Source organism: Geotrypetes seraphini, chromosome 7 (genome assembly GCF_902459505.1).
Source record: "Geotrypetes seraphini chromosome 7, aGeoSer1.1, whole genome shotgun sequence".
NCBI classification, from domain to species: domain Eukaryota; kingdom Metazoa; phylum Chordata; class Amphibia; order Gymnophiona; family Dermophiidae; genus Geotrypetes; species Geotrypetes seraphini.
In genome coordinates this window covers 105,312,920-105,334,567 of record NC_047090.1, presented here as the reverse complement: position 1 = coordinate 105,334,567, position 21,648 = coordinate 105,312,920, and the positions used below count along the sequence as shown (strand labels likewise).

The 21,648-nt window shown below is 44.5% G+C and overlaps 1 protein-coding gene across 3 annotated transcripts in view; it reads left to right on the top strand.

The window, feature by feature from the left end:
* PACS2 (phosphofurin acidic cluster sorting protein 2) overlaps window positions 1-21,648 on the top strand; it is a 474,262-nt gene that overhangs the window by 239,045 nt on the left and 213,569 nt on the right. For all 3 annotated transcript variants that reach the window (XM_033952202.1, XM_033952201.1, XM_033952200.1), the window contains one exon: window positions 16,365-16,424. In XM_033952202.1, coding sequence (XP_033808093.1) covers window positions 16,365-16,424 — 60 coding nt within the window. The remainder of the gene's footprint in view (window positions 1-16,364; window positions 16,425-21,648) is intronic.

Here is a 21,648-nt window from a genome sequence, read left to right as displayed (position 1 = left end):
TGACCTCACCACAGATTTTTCAACTACCATATTTCCCCATGTATAGGCCGCGGCCTATACATGGGTTTTACAATCCCCTGTACTGGGTGCGGCTTCCTTATATGGGGCAGCCTATCTAAAGACATCATAGATAAGCCACCCCATTGGAAGATTATCCGCGGAGTCCTCCGTACCTGCAGCTCCCTCCTGGATGGCTACCGGCTGTCTCCTGCCTTGTCGCAGCCAGTGGGGCAGGGCAGGAGCATTCTTTTCAGCTTCCAGCCGGTCCTGTACTGCTTCCTCAATGCATATGCCAATTATTTCACGTGAGAACTGATGCAGGCATTGAGGAAGCAGCATGGGGCCGGCTGGATGCTGAAAAGAATGCTCCTGCCCTGCACCACTGGCCAAGACGAGGCAGGAGGCAGACGGTGAAAGTATTTACCGGGGGGGAGGGATGTATAGGCCACTCTAGCCGCCCCATTGTATAGGCCGTTTTTATTAACAAACTACTTATTCCTCATAATACATCGCGCTTAGGTCCACTAATCAAAAACTTATAGCAGTTCCCTCAATGAAAGTAATTGGAACTTGTTGACACGACATGTTCTCAGTAATGGCTCCGCAACTATGGAATACCTTACCTCATTATATAAGAGAAGAAAATGATTTAAGTCGCTTTAAAGGCAATCTGAAGAGTTTTCTTTTTAAAGACGCTTTTAATCTTTAACTATGCTTAAAGTTCATTTTAGTCCTTTCTTATTTTTTACTTTCCCCTTTCCTACTGTCCTCTCCATGTCTTCTCCTATATTCTAATAAATACAATTGTAGTTCTGCCCTTCTTACCTTATGTATCTGTTAGTGTGTAAGTCTAAATTGTAATGACTAAATTAGTATATGCTTATACCTTTTTTAAATTTCTAAATCACTTAGTAAAGTAAATAAGCGATTCATCAAGTCAAAATAAAACTTGAAACTAATAAACTCTCAAATCAGTCTGTGCAAATTTGGAATGCTCTACTTTAGTCATTGAAAAATCAATCTTCAAATATGTTCTTTCAGAAAGGTCTGAAGACATATTTATTTGAGAAGTTTGAGTTAGAAATCAGATGATTATATGTTTGAATTTTATCCTGTAATAACTAGCAATATAATTTTTATTGTGAGCTGCTCTGAAACTATTGGTAGAGAAAAAGCATTTTATAAATACCAATTTAGATTAGATTAATTTTTAATCTACAAAATGGCACTAATACTAAAATGTCTTCATATGAAAGCTTGGAGCAAGAGTCCTCCTAAAATATCTCACTGCCCAGATCTCAGAAACACATTAAACAGGATTGGAAAATGATGAATCCTTGTGGAACTCCACACACCATAGGCCATTTTCTAGAAACCTTCCCATTCCAAGAAATACAAATTTATCATTTCTTCAAAAACCAGAGTGCAGTATCAGCACCTTTCCTCCAAGAATTGTTTCATTCAGTTTTCAGTAACAGGTCGTAATCATATCAGAAGCAAAAGATAAATTATTGACATCAATGCTGCTAAGAAAAAGAAACCAAAACAAAACTCACAACTCATTTATTAGAACTATCACCAATGTATCTGTGCTATTACGAGGATTAAACCCTGATTTCATTGTATTCCACAAATCATTGTCCTCTAGATAATGTTGCAAATGGGCAGCTACTGCTGCCTCAATGATTTTTGGCAATAAAGAAATACTGGCTAAGGGGCCATAATTCACACACCATTTGGCCTGAGGGCCCCTTGAAATATGACAGAACCATGGCTCAGCTCTATCTGATGGCAGATGCCTTTAACCAGTGTTTTGCGTCTCCAAGAGTTGATTCCTTGGTTGCACAGGTTACTAAATTCACGTCTCTCCCCAGTGATGGGGGGTGGTGGGGCTGAAGGATGTTCAGGACCACAGAGTGCATTTTATCCTCAAGCGCATCTTTTATTCGATGGCTGCCAGGCTGAAGGCAGTAGTGGCATCTTCCTTTATGGCCAGGGCCTGTCATTCTAAGCTCCGCTACAATCCGGACACTATTGTGATCCGGGATCTCGCCTTCTTGATCTCAGGGGTGGTCTAAATGGAAGATGCCCTGTATGACATGTTCAAAGTCTTTGGAAAACTGTCGGCTTACTCTGTTTCTGTACAGAAGATATTGTGGATCTGGCAGTGGTCTAATGATTCATCCTTGAAGGCCACCTTAAGCTGGTTACCTTTTAAGGGGCAGCTTGTTTGGTAAAGGTCTGGATGACTTCATGGAAAGTGTGCAGGCCTATAAGTCCAAATCCTTGCCAGATAACAAGCCCCAACCCTCCAGGGAGAGAGGGGGGGTCATTGCGCCCTAGGTTTTGTCCCTTCAAATGTTCCCATCAGTACTCTCGGGGCTCCTCTGGGCAGTGATCTTCCTAGTCTGCGAAGCAGAAGTTTGATGGTTCCTGGTGCCAGCTGTCAATTGGGAGCCATCCGGCAGCAACCTCTAAGAAGCAATTCTGACACCAGGCTTCTTGCTGCTCCTCCGTGGATCAGTGGGCAGCTTTTGTCTTTTCTGACAGAATGGCAAGCCATCAACTCGAAACGTTCGGTCCTGGAGGCTCTTCAGGATGGCTACAAGGTCAAGTTTCATCGCCCACTGGTGGATTATTTTCTGGATATAGAACCGGCGTGGCTCACTGTAGTGGTGAAGGAAGCGATCAGAGACAAGAAAACTTCATTTAAGGAATGAAAAAGGTAAAAAATGGACAAAAACTGAAACAAGCACAAACATCAACACAGGTGCCATAAGGCGGTAAAAGGGGCCAAAAGAGACTACGAGGAAAAAATACTCAAGGAGGCGAAAAACTTCAAGCTGTTCTTTCGATATATTAATGGGAAACGACCCGCAAAGGAAGCAGTGGGACTATTGCATGACCATGGAATAAAGGTAGTGCTAAAGGAGGACAACGCAATCGCCGACAAACTGAAAATATTTTTTGCGTCTGTATTTACCCAAGAAGATCTACACAGCATACCAGAAACCATCAGGCTATATGCTGGAAATGAAGACGGAAAGCTGACAGGATTGACGGTCAGTCTAGAGGAGGTGTGTAGACAGATTGATAGGCTTAAGAGCGATAAATCCCCAGGACCGGATGGCATCCATCCAAGGGTCATCAAGGAGCTGAAAGGGACCTTAGCTGAACTGCTTCAACTAATAGCCAATTTGTCAATCAAATCGGGAAGACTGGAAGGTGGCGAATGTTACGCCGATCTTCAAGAAAGGTTCGAGGGGAGATCCGGGAAACTACGGACCGGTGAGTCTGACTTCGGTACCGGGAAAGATGGTAGAGTCGCTGATAAAGGACCGTATCATTGATCACCTTGACGGACACGGGCTGATGAGGACCAAACAGCATGGTTTTAGCAAAGGCAGATCGTGTTTGACAAACTTGCTGCACTTCTTTGAGGGAGTAAACAGGCAGATAGACAAGGACGACCTGGTCAACATTGTATATCTGGATTTTCAGAAGGCGTTTGACAAGGTTCCGCATGAACCACTACTTCGGAAAATTGTGAGCTACAGAATCGAGGGTGAAATACTCATGTGGATTAAACACTGGCTGGAGCATAGGAAACAGAGAGTGGGGGTAAATACTCAGACTGGAAGAGCATCACCAGTGGGGTGCCGCAGGGCTCAGTGCTTGGACCCATGCTCTTCAACATCTTTATAAACGATCTGGATATTGGTACGACGAGTGAGGTGATTAAATTTTCGGACGATACAAAGTTATTCAGAGTAGCGAAGACACAGGGGGATTGTGAAGATCTGCAATGTGACATAATCAGGCTCGAGGAATGGGCATCAACATGGCTGAGGATGAGGTTCAACGTGGATAAGTGTAAAGTAGATAAATGTAAAGTGATGCATGTAGGTAACAAAAATCTCATGCATGAATACAGGATGTCCGGGGCGGTACTTGGAGAGACCTCCCAGGAAAGAGACTTTGGAGTTATGATTGACAAGTCAATGAAGCCGTCCACACAATGTGCGGCAGTGGCGAAAAGGGCGAACAGAATGCTCGGAATGATAAAGAAGGAGATCACGAACAGATCGGAGAAGGTTATCATGCTGCTGTACCAGGCCATGGTGCGCCCTCACCTGGAGTACTGTGTTCATGAAGAAGGACATGGTACTACTCGAAAGGGTCCAGAGAAGAGCAACTAAGATGGTTAAAGGACTGGAGGAGTTGCCATACAGTGAAAGATTAGAGAAACTGGGCCTTTTCTCCCTCGAACAGAAGAGATTGAGAGGGGACATGATCGAAACATTCAAGGTACTGAAGAGAATAGACTTAGTAGATAAGGACAGGTTGTTCACCCTCTCCAAGTAGGGAGAACGAGAGGGCACTCTCTAAAATTGAAAGGGGATAGATTCCATATGAACGTAAGGAAGTTCTTCTTCACCCAGAGAGTGGTAGAAAACTGGAACGCTCTTCTGGAGTCTGTCATAGGGGAAAACACCCTCCAGGGATTCAAGACAAAGTTAGACAAGTTCCTGCTGAACCGGAACGTGCTCAGGTAGGGCTAGACTCAGTTAGGGCACAGATCTTTGATCAGAGGGCCGCCACGTGAGCGGACTGCTGGGCACGATGGACCACTGGTCTGACCCAGCGGCGGAAATTCTTATGTTCTTATGAAAGTGTTTAGACAGTTACAGTAGTAGTTTTGGTTTCAGCCAAAATGGAAAAAAAAGCAGTTTCAGTTGGTGTCTAATGAATATCTGCATATTTAAAAAGATTACATGTTGAAAGTTGAAGGTAAAACTAATATCTTTGTGAATGCTGTTAAGCAAGGTTAAATGAGGTTTTCTTGTACAATCCATCTAGAGGTTGAACGCGTGGGTTCTTGTATGTCTGATAGCTTCTGCTGCAGGGCTAATAAAACTTAGAAACATAGAAGATGACGGCAGGAAAGGGCTACAGCCCATCAAGTCTGCCCACTCTGCTTACCCACCCCCTGTCTATGCCCTTTGGGCTATCTGTCCGGGAGCTTCCTGTCATGCTCAGTTTTGATCCTGCAACTTCTCTGCTTGGTTGAAATCAGTCTGTTTTGCTTGTGATTTGTTTTCAATTCCTAGTCTCTTTTTTATTTATTTTGCGGGTTTGCCCACATGCTGCAGATCAACTCTGTGCGAGTGATCCTTCGGCAGGAGATCGCAGACATTTTTAATTTTGTCTGCTTCTGGAGGGTGCTCTGTAAGCTTAACCTGCAGTAAGCCCTCTGGACAGCCTGCAGATTAGATTGGGTCTCCGGGATCAGGAGCCATCTCTCCCCTGGTTCATCCGCAAAGGGATAGAGTGCAAGTTGCTGCAGTTCTGTAGAGGTACGCCAGGATCTGAACTGCACCATGTGTCTTCCCTAATTTCCCTGAGGGGTCCTGGTGGTCGTGATCTGAGGTGACAGGGAAGGTGAGGCAGTCAAAACTCCTGAAAAATCCAGTTTAATCAGCTCCTGAGGTACTGATCTCCTTGCTTGTACTCTGTATTGCAGGCTGCCATAGACTTTCATTCTAGCACATGTCTCTGTGGTGTCTGTGAGTCACAGAGTTTGCTGATTTTGGGGGGGGTACTCCAATTGAGATTTGGGGGTTCCCTGGTCCCCCCCGTAAAATCCTAAAATCGCCATTTTTTGCGTTTTCCTGCATTTTTAACTGCCATTTTTCAGTCAAAATTGGCACCCTCGGCGGCCATCTGGGATTTCTTTAAAGTTTTTAAAACTATATTTTTTCATCTTAGAAGTTTCATTTTTGCTTCAAACTTCACAGATGGCATGGATTCATGCAATAAATGTGGCGGATGCCTGACGGATTCGCAGCTGTGTATCATGTGCGCCGTGGCCCGTGAGGGGCATGAACTGTGCATGGATCCCACCCTATCCTCCTCTAGGGAGGCCCTTCTTTCCTCCATTTCTGCCAGAGACATGATTCCAGCATCCGGGACGCCACATTTGGACGAGGAGGGCGCTTCCATGAAAAAACAAGCTCAGTTCCGGGGAAAAGACTCATAAGTTTTCAAAACATTCCAGATCTGAGTCCCGCAGATCGGCTCTGGCCGCCGGGGACTATTTTCTGCCGGAATTTGTGGATATGATGTATCAGGCTATCATGAGAAAGCGGGCTATGCCTGTGTCTCCCTCTCAGACTCCGGTGCGCAGTCTGTGCAGCCTTTGGATTCTAGCATGTCAGTCTGCTTCCTTGCTGGTCTGCCTGAAAGCCAGCGGCAACTTCCTGCTATTGCCTTGGTGCCTGCGTCAATTTCTGTGCCGTTGCTGTTGCATGGCTCTTCGGTGGGCTCCACTGATGTGGCTAGCCTAGCGGATCTCGGGGATTCCCAGAACACTGATTTTCGCGATCTAGGAGAGGATCAGACGGTGCGCATGCTCTTTAAGACCATTCACCTTCCTGAACTTATCTCTGAATCCCTGCAGACATTGAAACTTGATTCAGACTCAGCAGTTCAAGCGGAATGTTCCGTCATGAGTTCTAAGCCCCCGCTTTCTGCAGCCTTTCCGGATCACACAGATTTGGCGGAAATGCTCTTGGAGGTTTGGGAGGCCCCGGAAGGTCGCCTGAAGTGCGCTAGGGCCATGGCTAAATTGTATTTCATGGCTTCGGAATTTTCCAAGCATCTAGTCCTGCCGAGGGTGTATTCGGCAGTGGCTCAAGTCACTAAACGTACCTCTTTGCCCTCGGATGGAGGGGGGTGGTCCTGAAGGATGTCCAGGACCGAAGACTAGATTTTGTAATGAAGTGTCTTTTTGATTCCGCTGTGACGGGAGTGCGAGCTTTAGTGGCCACTTTCTTTGTGGCCTGGGCATGTCATACTAAACTTCGTCAGGATGTTGTCCTTCAGTATTTTGACTTCCTGGTTTCTGGAGTGAATTATTTGGCAGACACACTCTATGATATTTTGAAAGTTTTTGCTAAGCTGGGAGCTTATTCAGTTTCTGCTAGGAGAATGTTATGGATTCACCAGTGGTCGGGTGATTCTTCATCCAAGGCTATGCTGAGCAAATTACCCTTCAAAGGTTTGCTGTTATTTGGCCAGAGTTTGGATGACCTGATGGCAAGTGTGTAGGACCGTAAGCCTAAGGCACTTCCTGGATCTAGGCTTTGTCTGATCAGGGGGACGGGACTGCTGAATTTCCGTCCTTTCTGGAGAACCTCACAGTACCCCTGTGGCAGAACAGTGTTTTGGAGCGTCCTACAGACCTCACTTTGGAGGTACAGCGTGCCAAAAGCCTTCCAACTCTTGACCTTCTGTCTCTTCCAAGAGGAAATTAACGCCAGGTCTCTGGGGAGGCCCTCCCACAGAATCAGGGAGCAACTTTCGGCCTTCTTTCCAGAATGGCTAAAGATAACCTCAGGCCAGTGAGTCCTAGAGATCCTCAGGGACGGTCTTCGACTGCAGTTCTTCCGGCTGCTGGTGGACTTCTTCCTGTCCTCTCCCAAAGGAAATCCAGACAGGGCCAGTAAGGTGCACGCTACGGTGCACCAGTTACTGGATCTGGCAGCCATAGAGCCGGTCCCACGGGACGACTTGGGCTCCGGGAGATACTCATTTTACTTCATCGTGCCAAAGAAGAACTCCGATGTATGCAGACTAATTCTGGACCTGAAAGCTGTGAATGCATTCTTGCGAGTTCTACATTTATTGATGGAAACAGTGCGCTCTGTCATAGCTGTGGTGGCACCTGAGGAGTTTTTGGCTTCCTTAGATCTAACGGAAGCATATCTCCACATCCCGATATTCCCAGATCATTAGAAGTTCCTGAGGTTTCATGTTCTCGGGAGGCATTTCCAGTTTGGCACTCCCTTTTGGCTTGGCATTGGTGCCCAGATCTTTTACCAAGATCATGATGGTGGTGACTGCCTATCTGCATTCTCTGGGTGTGCTCGTGCATCCGTACCTCACGACTGGCTGATCAGAGCTCCCTTGTGGGAGCAGGGCCGTTTGGCGGTTCGCCAAGTGGTGTCTTTGCTGGAACATCTTGGATGGGTGATAAATCTGATGAAGAATTTCCTCGAGCTTGGAGTACCTGGGAATTCAGCTCCACATAGGTCTGAACCGGATATTTCTTCCAGAATCCAGAAAACTCAAGCTCAGGGTTGCGATTCAGGACATGTTAGCAGTCCCAGCACCGACAGCCTGGCAGTATCTGCAGGTGTTGGGTCTCATGGTGGTGACCATAGATGTGATTCCATGGGTGAGAGCTCACCTCCATCCTCTTCAGCCATCTCTTCTGATGCGGTGGAATCCCCAGAGAGATGTGCTGGGGGTAAAGCAGCCTTGGTTGGCAGCAGTATGATGTGGTCCCGATCACTCTGACCAAAAGGCTCCCTCTGCAGGAATTGGGTGACCCTGACTATGGACACGAGTCTCTCTGGATGGGGAGCAGTTTGCATGTCTGTCCCGATTCAGAGCCATTGGATGCCAAGGGAGAGCAGATGGTGATATCAATCAACCAGAGCTGCGAGCGATCCGGTTTGCTCTGCTGAGATTTCAAGGGAGTCTCCTCCGGAATGCGACGGCTGTTGCCTATGTCAACTGTCAAGGTGGCACAAAGAGTCCCCATGCTGGGCTTGGAGGCTCGGATGCTCTTTGCTAGGGCAGAGAGTCATCTCTTGGCTTTGTCCGTGGCTCATGTTGCCAGCGTAAACAACATTCAGGCAGACTTCCTCAGTCGTCATACTCTGGACCAGGGAGAATAGTCTCTGTCCGGGCTGGCGTTTGAGGCCATAGTGCGCCGCTGGGGTCGTACCACCTTTGATCGATGGCGTCATCAAAGAGCAAGAAGGCAGAAAGATTCTTCAGCAGCAGATGAGAGGTCGGCAGTGAAGGACTTGAAGCTCTTGTTCAACCTTGGCCCACAGGGGAACTTCTGTATGTCTTTCCCCCGTGGACCATGATAGGGCACGTGCTGTGCCGGGTGTCCTCTCACAGGGGTCCAGTTATCCTTGTGGCTCCAGACTGGCCCAGAAGATATTAGTACGCAGACCTTGTGCGGTTGAGCTCGGAGAGAGGTATGTGTCTTCCATGCCATCGGAGGTTGCTCACGCAGGGCCCGATTGCACATCAAAATCTGGACCCCTTTGGACTTATGGCCTAGCGCTTGAGCGAGCGGCCTTGACGGCCAGGGGTTATAACTCTGCGGTTATCGCCACGCTCCTCCAGAGCAAGTAGAAATCAACTGTATCGGCCTATGCGAAAGCCTGGAGGTGCTTTCAGGCTTGGTGTGCGGGGGTCCCGGTGGACCCTTTCATACCGTCGGTGGCTCATGTTCTGGACTTCCTGCAGGAGGGCCTCAGGAAGGGTATGGTGGTCTCTTCCCTCTGTGTCCAGATTGCGGGACTTTCCTGTTTAGGTCCCTCTTCGTTCAGGGGTTCCTCTGGAATCTCACCCGGATGTTGTCTGGTTTTTGAGGGGGCAGGGAGGCTGCAGCCTCTTGCGACTTCCTTGCCTGACCTGGAACCTGAATTTGGTCCTGCGCTCCCTGATTCATCTGCCCTATGAACCCCTGGATCTCTAAAGGATCTTACCATTAAGACTGTCTTCTTTGTGGCGGTCACCTCAGTGTGGAGAGTGTCTGAGCTTCAGGCTTTGTTGTGCAGAGATCCTTTCTTCGCATCACGGAGTCTGCGGTAATTTTGAGGACTGTGCCTTCTTTTCTTCCGAAAGTGGTTTCTTCTTTCCAAGTCAGCCAGGAAGTTCGGCTGCTAGCCTTTGTTCCTTTGGGTTCCACGTCTAAGGACCGTGTTTTGCTGTCTCTGGATGTGCGGCGTCTCCTTTTGAGATACTTAAAGACTTCCGTCTATCGGACCATCTATTTGTCCTGGCAGGCCCCACGCACCGGGGTCGTCCTTAATCCAAGGCTAACATCTCGCGGTGGATACGTGCGGACCATCTATTTGTCCTGGCAGGCCCCACGCACCGGGGTCGTCCTTAATCCAAGGCTAACATCTTGCGGTGGATACGTGCAGCCATTTCCGCGACCTATGTGGCGGCGGGGAAGAAGCTTCCCCTTGAGATGAAGGCTCACTCTACTAGAGGAATGGCTTCCTTGTGGGCTGAATCTCATGTGGAGATTTGTCGGGCGGCCACGTGGGCTTCCCTTCATACTTTTTCCAGGTTTTACCCTCTTGATATGGCAGTTAAGGGTGATGCGGCCTTTGGCTCTTCTGTTCTGGCGGCGGGCTCATTGGGCACCCTCCCCCTGAGATTTGGGACTGCTTTGATATGTCCCATGAGTTCAGTTTCCAGAGGGATTGTACAAGAATGAAAGATTAGGTTTCTTACCTCTGCTAATCTTCCTTCCTGTAGATCTCCTCTGGAGGCCCATCTGTTTTGTCCGATTCACAGGTCGCCTCTTCAGTAACTAGTAAGCTGGATTTGTGTCTTTGACCAGCCTCACTAAGAACTACATGCATATTTCCCTTTGTAAGATTTAAGGGTTGGAGGGGTTCCGGGGGGGGAGGGGGGCCTTCTGATCTTCAGCCTGTGTCTAAGTTCCATAAAATTTCCTATGTTTTGCAGTTTTACAATGCTTGCATTATCTGTTTGATAACAGTTGGCCTTTTTTGGCCGCAGTTTTTAATGTAATAATTTCTTGAGCAGAATTGACTGGTAGCGGGAGTTCCCGCGCCCTCTCTCTTTTCTTCTGTTTCCTGTTGTCATAGATCTACCTGGCTTTTCTACTAACTGAGCATGACAGGAAGCTCCTGGGCAGGTAACCCAAAGGGGAGGGAAAAAGTTTTAGTAGCCCTGCAGTAGAAGCAATCAGACATACAAGTACCCAAGAGTTCAGCCTCCAGAGGAGATCTACAAGAAGGAAGATTAGCAAAGGTAAGAAACCTAATCTTTCAATGTTGGACAACACTTAATCTTAAATCGTAGTTGTATTTGAGATAAAGATATCACCTACCCCATCCGCATCTGGATATGCACCGTACCCATTAATCATGAAAAGTTGAGATTTCTGTTTTTGTAAATTAATCATCTGGAAAGATCATCAGACTTTTGTCTTCTAGTTAGACTGTGAGCCCGCAGGGACAGAAAGGGAAAATACTTAGAATACTTAGTCAATGTTCCCTCTAAGGACTGAGGGCTAGATGCACAAATCTCTCCAATCATATACCGATGGCCGTTAAAACCAGAATTTGCCGATGCTGAAAACAGCTCAACATGTGGTTTTCCGTGCAGTCATACATTCTATCTGATTCTGGCATGCAAATGAGGTCATTAATATTAAAACCAGCCATCCAATCAATGGCCTAACATTGCATGCCAGAATTGGATCAGTACTACTGATCTGAAAAAAATGACAGGTCTGCCTGTTTAAAAAAAACAAAACATAGTAACATAGTAGATGACGGCAGATAAAGACCCGAATGGTCCATCCAGTCTGCCAACCTGATTCAATTTAAATTTTTTTTTTTTTTCTTCTTAGCTATTTCTGGGCGAGAATCCAAAGCTTTTCCCGGTACTGTGCTTGGGTTCCAACTGCCGAAATCTCTGTTAAGACTTACTCCAGCCCATCTACACCCTCCCAGCCATTGAAGCCCTCCCCTGCTCATCCTCCTCCAAACGGCCATGCACAGACACAGACCGTACAAGTCTGCCCAGTAACTGGCCTAGTTCAATCTTTAATATTATTTTCTGATTCTAAATCTTCTGTGTTCATCCCACGCTTCTTTGAACTCAGTCACAGTTTTACTCTCCACCACCTCTCTCGGGAGCGCATTCCAGGCATCCATCACCCTCTCCGTAAAGTAGAATTTCCTAACATTGCCCCTGAATCTACCACCCCTCAACCTCAAATTATGTCCTCTGGTTTTACCATTTTCCTTTCTCTGGAAAAGATTTTGTTCTACGTTAATACCCTTTAAGTATTTGAACGTCTGAATCATATCTCCCCTGTCTCTCCTTTCCTCTAGGGTATACATATTCAGGGCTTCCAGTCTCTCCTCATACGTCTTCTGGCGCAAGCCTCCTATCATTTTCGTCGCCCTCCTCTGGACCGCCTCAAGTCTTCTTACGTCTTTCGCCAGATACGGTCTCCAAAACTGAACACAATACTCCAAGTGGGGCCTCACCAATGACCTGTACAGGGGCATCAACACCTTCTTCCTTCTACTGACTACGCCTCTCTTTATACAGCCCAGAATCCTTCTGGCAGCAGCCACTGCCTTGTCACACTGTTTTTTCGCCTTTAGATCTTCGGACACTATCACCCCAAGCTTTAGCTTTTATGAGCTTTAGTTATTATATTGGCAGGAAGGGAGGAGTGCTATGATATCTTTAAGCCTGAACTGGTAGAGTCCCATGCTCTTATACCTTGAAGTTCGTATTGGCTTTCACTGTGCACTATTAATTAATTAATTAGGCAGTTAAGAATATTTTTAGAACTTTATATTTTCTCTTTTTGAAGAAGGTGATTTTTGCAATAGAGAATTTATATGTATATATTTGTAACTCCCATTTATACTGAGTGTGTAGTTTGCCTCTTTCTGATAGTGTCTGGTAGGTCGTTCCAGGTTTTTACACCTAGGTAAGTTAACATAGAGTGGAAAATTCGCTTGTAGTGGAGGTATTTTGTGGATGGCAGGTTCAGTTGGATTCTATTAAGGATTCTTTTTGATGCTGGCCAAACATTAGAGATTAATTAGATGAGTGGGGCTGCTGAGCTTCCGTATAGAATCTGGTGTAGGATACAAACGATTTGAAAATTATTCGGGATGATAATGGGAGCTAATGTAGCTGCCTGATGAAGGTTGAGATTGACTCAAATTTCTTTAATTTATAGATTAGTCTAACAGCTGAGTGTCAGGAGGCTGCTTTGGGGCTTCCTGTGCCTCTCAGCTGTTCAAGCTTCCTCAAACTGGCTCTGTGCATGTGTCAGTCACTCTTACAACAACTGATTAGAAGGGATATATGGCAAACCTTCACGCAAATCATGTGCATGCAAATTTGTTCAAACATCAGTCGCTGTTTCAGAATCGTCCAAAAAATTGGCCCATAGCAATCTGCACAGTCTTAGTGACCGTGTTTTGTGCATCTAGCCCTGAGTTCATGTGAGCAAAATTTTTGGGCAAGCAAAGGAATGAATTGATGTAAGCAAAAGTTTTCTATTACATTACTCTGATGGTATTATATACACTGTACATTACAAATTAAGAATTACAAATATCAATTAAAAGAAATGGAAAATAAGATGATTTTTTTATTGAAAGAACTAAAACCATTTTTCAGTTAGCTCTCAGAAGCCATCACCTCCTTTCCTAGGTCAAGACAGTAAGCCATCCAGACCTGAAAAAGGAGGTTTTGGTCTCTGACAGTTGGTCACAAATGTATTAAAATTAGTTCAATGAAAAGATATCATCTTAATTATATTTTCTATTGATATTTATATTTATTATCCTTTATCAACACAGATGCCACACTACTTTATCTTAAATTAAAAATAAAATTCTTTTTTCTGCCTTTGTTTTGGCCATTCACTTCTCTGGTTTCTACTTTCCTCCGTCTATCAATATTTCCATCCTCTTTGATTCTCTCCCCTTCCATATATCTGCCCCCTCTCTCCCCTCACCTTCCATCTAGCATCTCCCCTTTCACTTCCCCCATTCCATCATCTCCCTCCTCTCTGTACCCCTCCTAACATCTGCCCTCTTCTCCCCTATTCTAGTTAGAATCTGTCTTTCTACTTCTATACAAAATCTACCCCCTATCTCCCCATCCTAAACTTTTTCCACCAGCCCTCTCTCTCTTCCCACTCCACTACCACCAGTGTCTGTTCCCCTTCTCTCACCAAACCCACATCCACCAGCCTGTCCTCTCTCTCTCTCTTCCCCATCCCCCAGCATTTGTCCCCTAGCATCTCTACCACTGCTGCTGCTTTCCCGAAGCAGCAGCATTAAACTAAAACAAACTGGCTGAAGGACTGGCTTCAGGAAAGCAGCAGCAGCAGCGGTACAAGATGGAAGAGTGATACCAGAGGGGTGCTGGTCCTGACTTCTCTGGCTACAGCTTAGAGGGAACATTGCTTAGAATATCTGATTTTAAAACTCACTGTACACCGCCTTAGGCAAATATCTCTTAATAAAAGCGGTTAATAAGTCCAAATAAAGATCCAAGATGGCTGAAAGCTAGGAGGTCTGAGTTTCATTCTCCCTGGCTCCCTTCAAATTATTTGTTTGTAAGAATTTTACCTGCTTAGAAAATGCCGAAGAGGAGAGGATGAAGCGCTGGTGGAGCCTCACAGCGCTCCAGGACGACCATCTTCGGCAATATTGAAGAGCTGGTGAGGAGAATGCAGGAAACGCCGGTACCATCGGGGAGTTCCCTGTAGGAGTCGTGCAGTGGTGGCGAACCTGTGCCGTTCTCCATAGGGCTGGAAACATCGTTAAGCCCCAATGTGAGAGCACCTCCCCCACGCCCTCAGTCCACCAGTTCCCCGTGAGCGGAGGTACTTCCGGAGGTCGGAGTTCACCTCCTCCCAGAGGCTAAGGAGATCGAAAGGGGAACTGTGCCGTTAGGGTCCTTGCTGTTATAAGGAAGCCCGAATGTGGAGACTGAGGAGGGAGCGGAGGGAGAAGTAAGAGCCCAACAGGACGTTCGAAGAGATAGATTGCCAGTCAAATAGTGAAGCCCCAGGAGGTAACATTAGACTCCTTGTGGGATCTTGTGGCTAATCTGGCAAAGTCCATAAATCCACAATTACAACAACTTGAAAATAAATTTAATGGTCATGAGACCGAGATTAAAAACCTGAAGATTGGAATTGAGGACTCTAAGACCTCAATACAGAACGTTTATCAAGAACTAAAGGTTTCTAAACAAATTACCGTACTGAGTCATTAATCAAAGATAATACCAACTTAAGAAGAAAGATGGAAGCAATGGAAAATTTCTCCCGGAATAATAATCTTAGATTGATTAACTTTCCCAGGGTGCTTATGATAGCCCCTAGAGAAATGATAAAACACTATATGATGGAAATATTGGAGATTTCTGAAGAAACATTACCTCCATTTACCTTCCCAATAAGACACAGGATCAGCGACAACAACAAAATTTGGGACAAGATTCAATGAATATATCTAATGTTTTGGAAACATCTGATAAAGAATTAGCGGTACCAGCAACTTTACTTTTAACAGTAGCTCTCACACCAGATAAAAACTGGTTGCTGAGACTTTTCTTTAAAAATAAACAAAAATAATTTTTAGGTTGTAAAATACAGATGTTTCCAGATTTGGCTAAGGAGACCCAGCGAAGGAGACGTGAATTTTTGTTAAGGAAACCTGATGTTATAGCTCTAGGGGCCACATTTACTTGCGACATCGTTTATTGTTTATTGTTTATTCAGATTTTTGATTAAACGCTTTATCGATACTACAAAGAGTTGTACAAGGTTTAAAATAACATTTAAACAAATTTAACAATTAAGACATATTTTTATATAAAAAATTACTAGACTGACGGCAATTACATACAGGGTAATTACGGACCTGAAGGCCCCTAGACACAATAGGAAGGGGGGGAGAAATACAATTGATATAGAAAATGTGAAAAACATTTATGGTAAACACAAAAGGGACTGGGAAATTAAATATAACAAACAAGAATAGATTAATCTCTAAATTTCAGTTAATCAATTAAAAGCATCTTTAAAAAGAAAGCACTTTAAATTACTTTTAAAATTTTTAAAATTTTTTTCCATTTTTAAATCTAAAGGAAGAGTATTCCAGATCATAGGGGCTGTCACAGAAAAAATGGAGGTGCGACGAGTACCAATTATTTTTAAAGATGGAATATTAAGATTGTATTGAGATATAGATATTAAAGCTCTCGGCGGGTCTGTCTATGTAATTATGTGTAATTAATTATCGTTCACATAAATTTGTTTTCTTTGAGTCATCTCAACTGACAACCTTTCTCTCAACTTAATGTTTGGAGAAAGATGGAACATGAGTGCTAAGTTTAATGAAGGGTGTAGTAACCTCAGCCAACTAGTATATTTTTGCAATTATAATTTTACTTATTATTTTCGCCTATCACCTATCTTGGATCCCATTTGAGGACTTGAGTTGAAATTTAAGCTTTTATTTGATGTTTGATGTTTTATAATGTTTACTTATCTATTTTCTTGCTGAATTTCCTTTCTGTACAAGTTAACCTTGATTATATTGAAAATTCAATAAATATAATTAAAAATAAGTCCCAATAAAAAAACATGTATTGCTCCATTTTGTAGCCAGTTCTAGGTCTTTTGACCACTAGGGAAGAGGGTTTTTATCACATTTATATTAAAATGTTTCTTTTATTTGCAGCAACAAAACTTCAAACAAAAAGTAGTGGCCCTCTTGAGAAGATTTAAAGTTTCAGATGAGGTATGTAAAGTGATGTGACTACTAAGGTAATATAAGGTATGTAACCTCTAATATCCTCATTTCTCTTTAAAGCTTACTTCATTATCCATCCAATTAAACTTGTCATGCCCTACTTTCAACATACATATTAAGATTTATAGCAACATGAAATCTGAATCTTTTTGGTCTTTTCAAAATAATAGATATATTTTTTAGCTAATTGCTTTATTCTAACTGATGTTTTATAACACTCGTAGTACTACCACTCAGTGATATAGCCAGACCTACTATTTTAGGTGGGTCCACACTTAACATGGATGGATCCTTCCAGCCCCTAACCCCCTTAGTTCAGCATTTTCTCTCTTTCTCAATCCCCCCCTGCCCCCAAAGACCATCATTTGACCCCCACTTTGAATCCCCCATCCTTCTCCAGTGTTCTGCCAATAAGGAAACAGGAAGTGATGTCAACTAGGGCAGGATGCAGTAGAGGTAGGCCTGTGGGGACCAGCACAAGCAGCGAAGATGAATTGCTGTGGCTACTGGAATATATCGGAGGTACACTATGGAGGGACAGGAGAATTTAAAGAGAATCAGATGGTGTTCCGCTGGAGAAAGAGGAACAGAGGGGAGTGAGGTGCCTCTTTTAACCAATAAATACTTCTTATATACTGCCTTGGTTGAATCTTTTTATAAAGACAATTAATAAATACCAATAAATACATATGTACCAGTAAACAATAGTGATGCTAAAAAAGTTAAAATATGTGCTCATTGGATAAACACCAGAAAAATACTACTTCACTTACTGCTCTGTTACTTCACTATTGGCTCATTTTTGTGCTTTTTCTATGCTGATTGCTTCTAAATTACATAAATGTACATAACTGATTCCACCAGGAAAGGTACTCAGCAATAATACCTCAAACACTACAACAACATTAACCACTGTTTTTTTTACTCTCTCTCAATGTACTCCTAATTAGCTGAAAAATAAACACCTGCCAGTCAATATTCAGCCAGCAGCAGTCTGACATTTTCCGTGTGAAGTTGGCTCGTGAGACCATCAGTTTTCATTTTCTGTGGAGCGAAGTAGCTATGTTTTTGGAAACTCCATTAGCGCATATACATTTTTACTTTTGAGTGCCTTCCCGTGCAATTTTTTTTCTTTCTTCTTCAGTATTTCTTTACTTTCAAGTGTACTTTAATGCTCTATTTATTATACTTTTTCCTTTTTCTTTATATTACATTTTTGGGCCTTCGGCCCTTCTGCCACTCTTTTTCTTTGGCAGGTATCGAGTCATTTTTGAAGAAACATCTACCTCTACCATTGGTAAACATTGCGTCTATTGACCTTGCTTCGGCTGTTTTTCCTTCGGTGTTGAAACCTTCTAGCAGTTTTAAGGTGCCCTCTGTGCAACAGGACCATTTCGGTCACTCATCTGCACAAGTAGTGCCTTGTCCCTGACCATCATGTGGACCCTTTTACATACTATCTTACACTTCAGTCAAATTCTCTGAAGGCTCAGCGGTTCCAACAGGAAAAGCTTTTTGGGACTTCCTCGATGTCTGCATCTTCCACAATGGATCCTGCTGCTCTACCAGTATTATCGGTACCGACATCTGCATCGACGCTGCTCTCGCCGTTGGACTCTGTACCGCCATCAGAGAAAGTATTTTTCCCCTTCACACCATGAGTCACTGACTACATCAGAATCGAGTAAGTCGATGCAGTCAAAACGTCGACACAAGCAGTGCTCCCCATTGGTGCAGGCTGTGTCACCTCTGAGGTGTGTGCCTTTTCATCGAGGTTACAAATGCCTCGATACCCTGCTATGCCATCTGTACCAATTGCTCTGGTCCAACTTCGGGTGCTGCTTTAGAATCAGCTGGCTGTCATTCTGCAGATGCATCTTTTACTACTGCCCGCACCTCCTTTGTTACTGGCCCTGCCTGAGCATGGTTTTTTGAGGTTTCATGGTACCAGATCTTGTTCTCCTCATCAAAAATCGAGTTATTTACATCTTCTTTGACTGATTGGTACACACTAGAAGTTCTTCTCGATGCTCCAATAAGCTTCATAATCATAATTTTTCACAGTGCCAGGCTCCTTTCTCTCAATGCAAATCTCCAAGGACTGGTCAATTGGACTTGCATATGTCGATGCATACTGGGTCTGAACCAGAGTTACCTGTATCAGAATCTTATGGGATTCATTCAGACTCTTCTCTACCACCTTCCAGAAGGAGATCTCCTTCAGAGAGCTAAACCTTTATGACATTTATTAAACAGCTCTCCCAGTCTATTTAGAATCTGACCCTGATCCACAAGCTGCATTAATTGATGCTCTAGATTTTGATGAGGTACCTAGCGCCCTACTCAAACTCCCTTTTCATAATCTTTTACATGAGACTGTTTAAAAATTGGGAGACCCCATTAAACATTCCAGTGGTTCCTAGACACATTGACTTACTCTACAGGGTACAATCCTGCCCTGGGTTTCACCAGTCTCATCTTCAGCACCAGACCCTCCTCGTGGAATCTGTGCTTAAGAAGTCTTCCAGTTCCAGGTCATATGCCAGTGCACCAACGGGTACAGAAGGGCGCACCTTAGACAAGTCTGGACGCTACCTCTTCAGAATGCCAAGCTCACCAGTTGTGTTCTGAATTATAACATTTATATGACTTTTTATTTTAAACAGCTGGTGCAACATCTCAATCAGTTTCAGCAATATATCCCGGCAGATTAGCGTCCGAATTTTTAACAACTCGCTCAAGATCTTATGCAGACTAGCACATTCATGACTAGATCAGACTTTGATGCATTCAATATAACTTCAAGAGCGTCAGCATTACCCATAGCAATGCAGCGTCAAGCGTGGCTCCACATTTCGGACTTGGATCCTGCTATCCAGGATCGCCTAGCTAATATACCTTACTTAGATGAAGAGCTGTTTGGAGATAAAGTGGAAGAGGCCACTCAAAATTTTCATCAACATAAACAGAGTAGGTCTACTCTTTCATTGTCTCAGATAGCAAAACCTCAAATTAATTGATGTTTCTACTGCCCAGGGCATTTTTCTACAGCCTTTGAGCAGTGCTGCCTATGTTATCAACGTCTTCCAAAATTTTGGAGACTGTGAGTACAGCACCATTATTTCCTATGGGAAAATTGAGGGGGGGGAGGTCTAAAAACTTTGTTTTTAGCAGTTTCTGGGGGTAGGGTTCAGGTCTCCCACCTCCAGAGAAAGGTAGGGGAAGGTCATTGGGGTGGGCAGACTAGATGGGCCGTGGACCTTATCTGCCGTCTATTTCTATGTTTCTAAAACCCTTATTTCAGTGTTTTGTTTTGTTTTTCAAATTATCCCCATGGGCCTTTTTTGGCACAAATTTACTGGTGGCGGCCATCTTGGATTTTATTGCTCTTTTTTTTCAACTTCTATTTTCTGCCTCATAACCCCTTGATTTTGTAAAAAAATAAAAATAAAAAACGCATCAGGGATGGACTCCTCAGCTTCTAATCAGATGAATTAATGTGTAGATTGTGCCAGACTATCAGCGGAGGAGTATCCATGTACCGTGTGCTGTGGCAGGCGTGAGGAGGGAGTAGGAGCTTCAGGCTTCGCTGCCTCCTCCAGGTCCTCTAGATCTAAGGAACTGATGTGAGTCCTGGAATTGGGCAGAAAATCCTGCCTAGTACCTGATTTTGGTGCTGGCATGAAACGTAAGTGTGCCAGGTCCAGGGACCCCATGCTAGCCTTGTCTGGGGTCCGGAGGGAGTCAGCTTCAAGCCCTGTGTGTTTTTTTTCCTCGGAATTTGTCCGGCACATGTGGAGAGCATATCCAACAGACTGCTTGTGCAGCACTGCCAGTGGGTGCACTGCAAGCTTCCAGGCCAGTGCCCTCAATGGCAGAGGTCACTACTCAGGTTCCCAGTGCCCAGGTTCCTTGTGGACCCAGACTTCTTTAGTTAACACACCCATACTATTCCTCTTTGGTCACCAGATGCTGCTTCCATCCTGATTCTCTTTGCGGGGCAGTTAAACAGGATGCCTCGGGGAACCCTATCCAGGTGATGACCCCTCCATATGCCGGCTGTATAAGTTGGCTTCAGTCCACCATTTCACCATTTGGATGCTATGCAAGAACTGAAGTGGGAAAGTCATCTCCTATGTCTCAATGTACAGTCATGAGCTGCTCTGATGCTCTTACATCCTTTTTTCCTGCGTATCCAGATCGCTCTGCTCTGGTTACAGAATAGTTGGCTTTGTTTGTTTATTAAAATTTGATATCCCGCCAAAAACTCACAATAGTTCTTGGCGGCTAACAATTAAAATCAAATTTCTTGAAGAAAGAAAAGAACTCCATAAAATACAGGAAAGATCTATCCAATCACAAACAAAAGAAAAAAAAATAGAATCCCCCCCCCACAATCGTGTATTTCTTTTTAAATCATCATAAAATAAAATGTTATTAATAAATGTGATCGTTTTGAAGAATGTCAGAATCAAGTTTCAAGTTTATTAGGATTTTATATACCGCCTATCAAGGTTATCTAAGCGGTTTTTACAATCAGGTACTCAAGCATTTTTCCCTCTCTGTCCCGGTGGGCTCACAATCTATCTAACGTACCTGGGGCTATGGAGGATTAAGTGACTTGCCCAGGGTCACAAGGAGCAGTGCGGGGTTTGAACCCACAACCCCAGGGTGCTGAGGCTGTAGATCCAACCACTGCGCCACACACTCAAAAGCTAAATGAAAAAAAATGTTTTTAAGAGTCTTAAAAGCCTTAAAATTCAATTCAAGGCATACAGTCATGTGAAAAAATTAGCACACTCCATGAAATATTCAGTTCTTTCGATGGGCCGTAAAGGGGTGGGCCTGCCTCATGTAGAAGAGGCAGGCCGGATGGTAGGAAGACCTGTCCAGCCAGCCAACGTTGAAAGGTTAGGGGGATGTCCGCTGAAGGGGTGGCCTCCTCCAGCAGGAGTGGTTGGGCACCCTCTTGCCGGCGATTGTGGGGGAGGGGGGTTGTCTTCTGGCAGGAGATGTTGAACACCCTCCTGCCAGCAATCATGGGGTGGGTGGCCTTCTGGTAGGATGCATCTGTTACTACTGCCTGCTGTTGCACCTCCTTTGTTACCGGCCCTGCCTGAGCATGGTTTTTCGAGGCAGGAGGGGTTGGGCACCCTCCTGCCGGTGATCGTTGAGGGGGGACAGGTGACCGCTATATCTATTGCGACAGTAC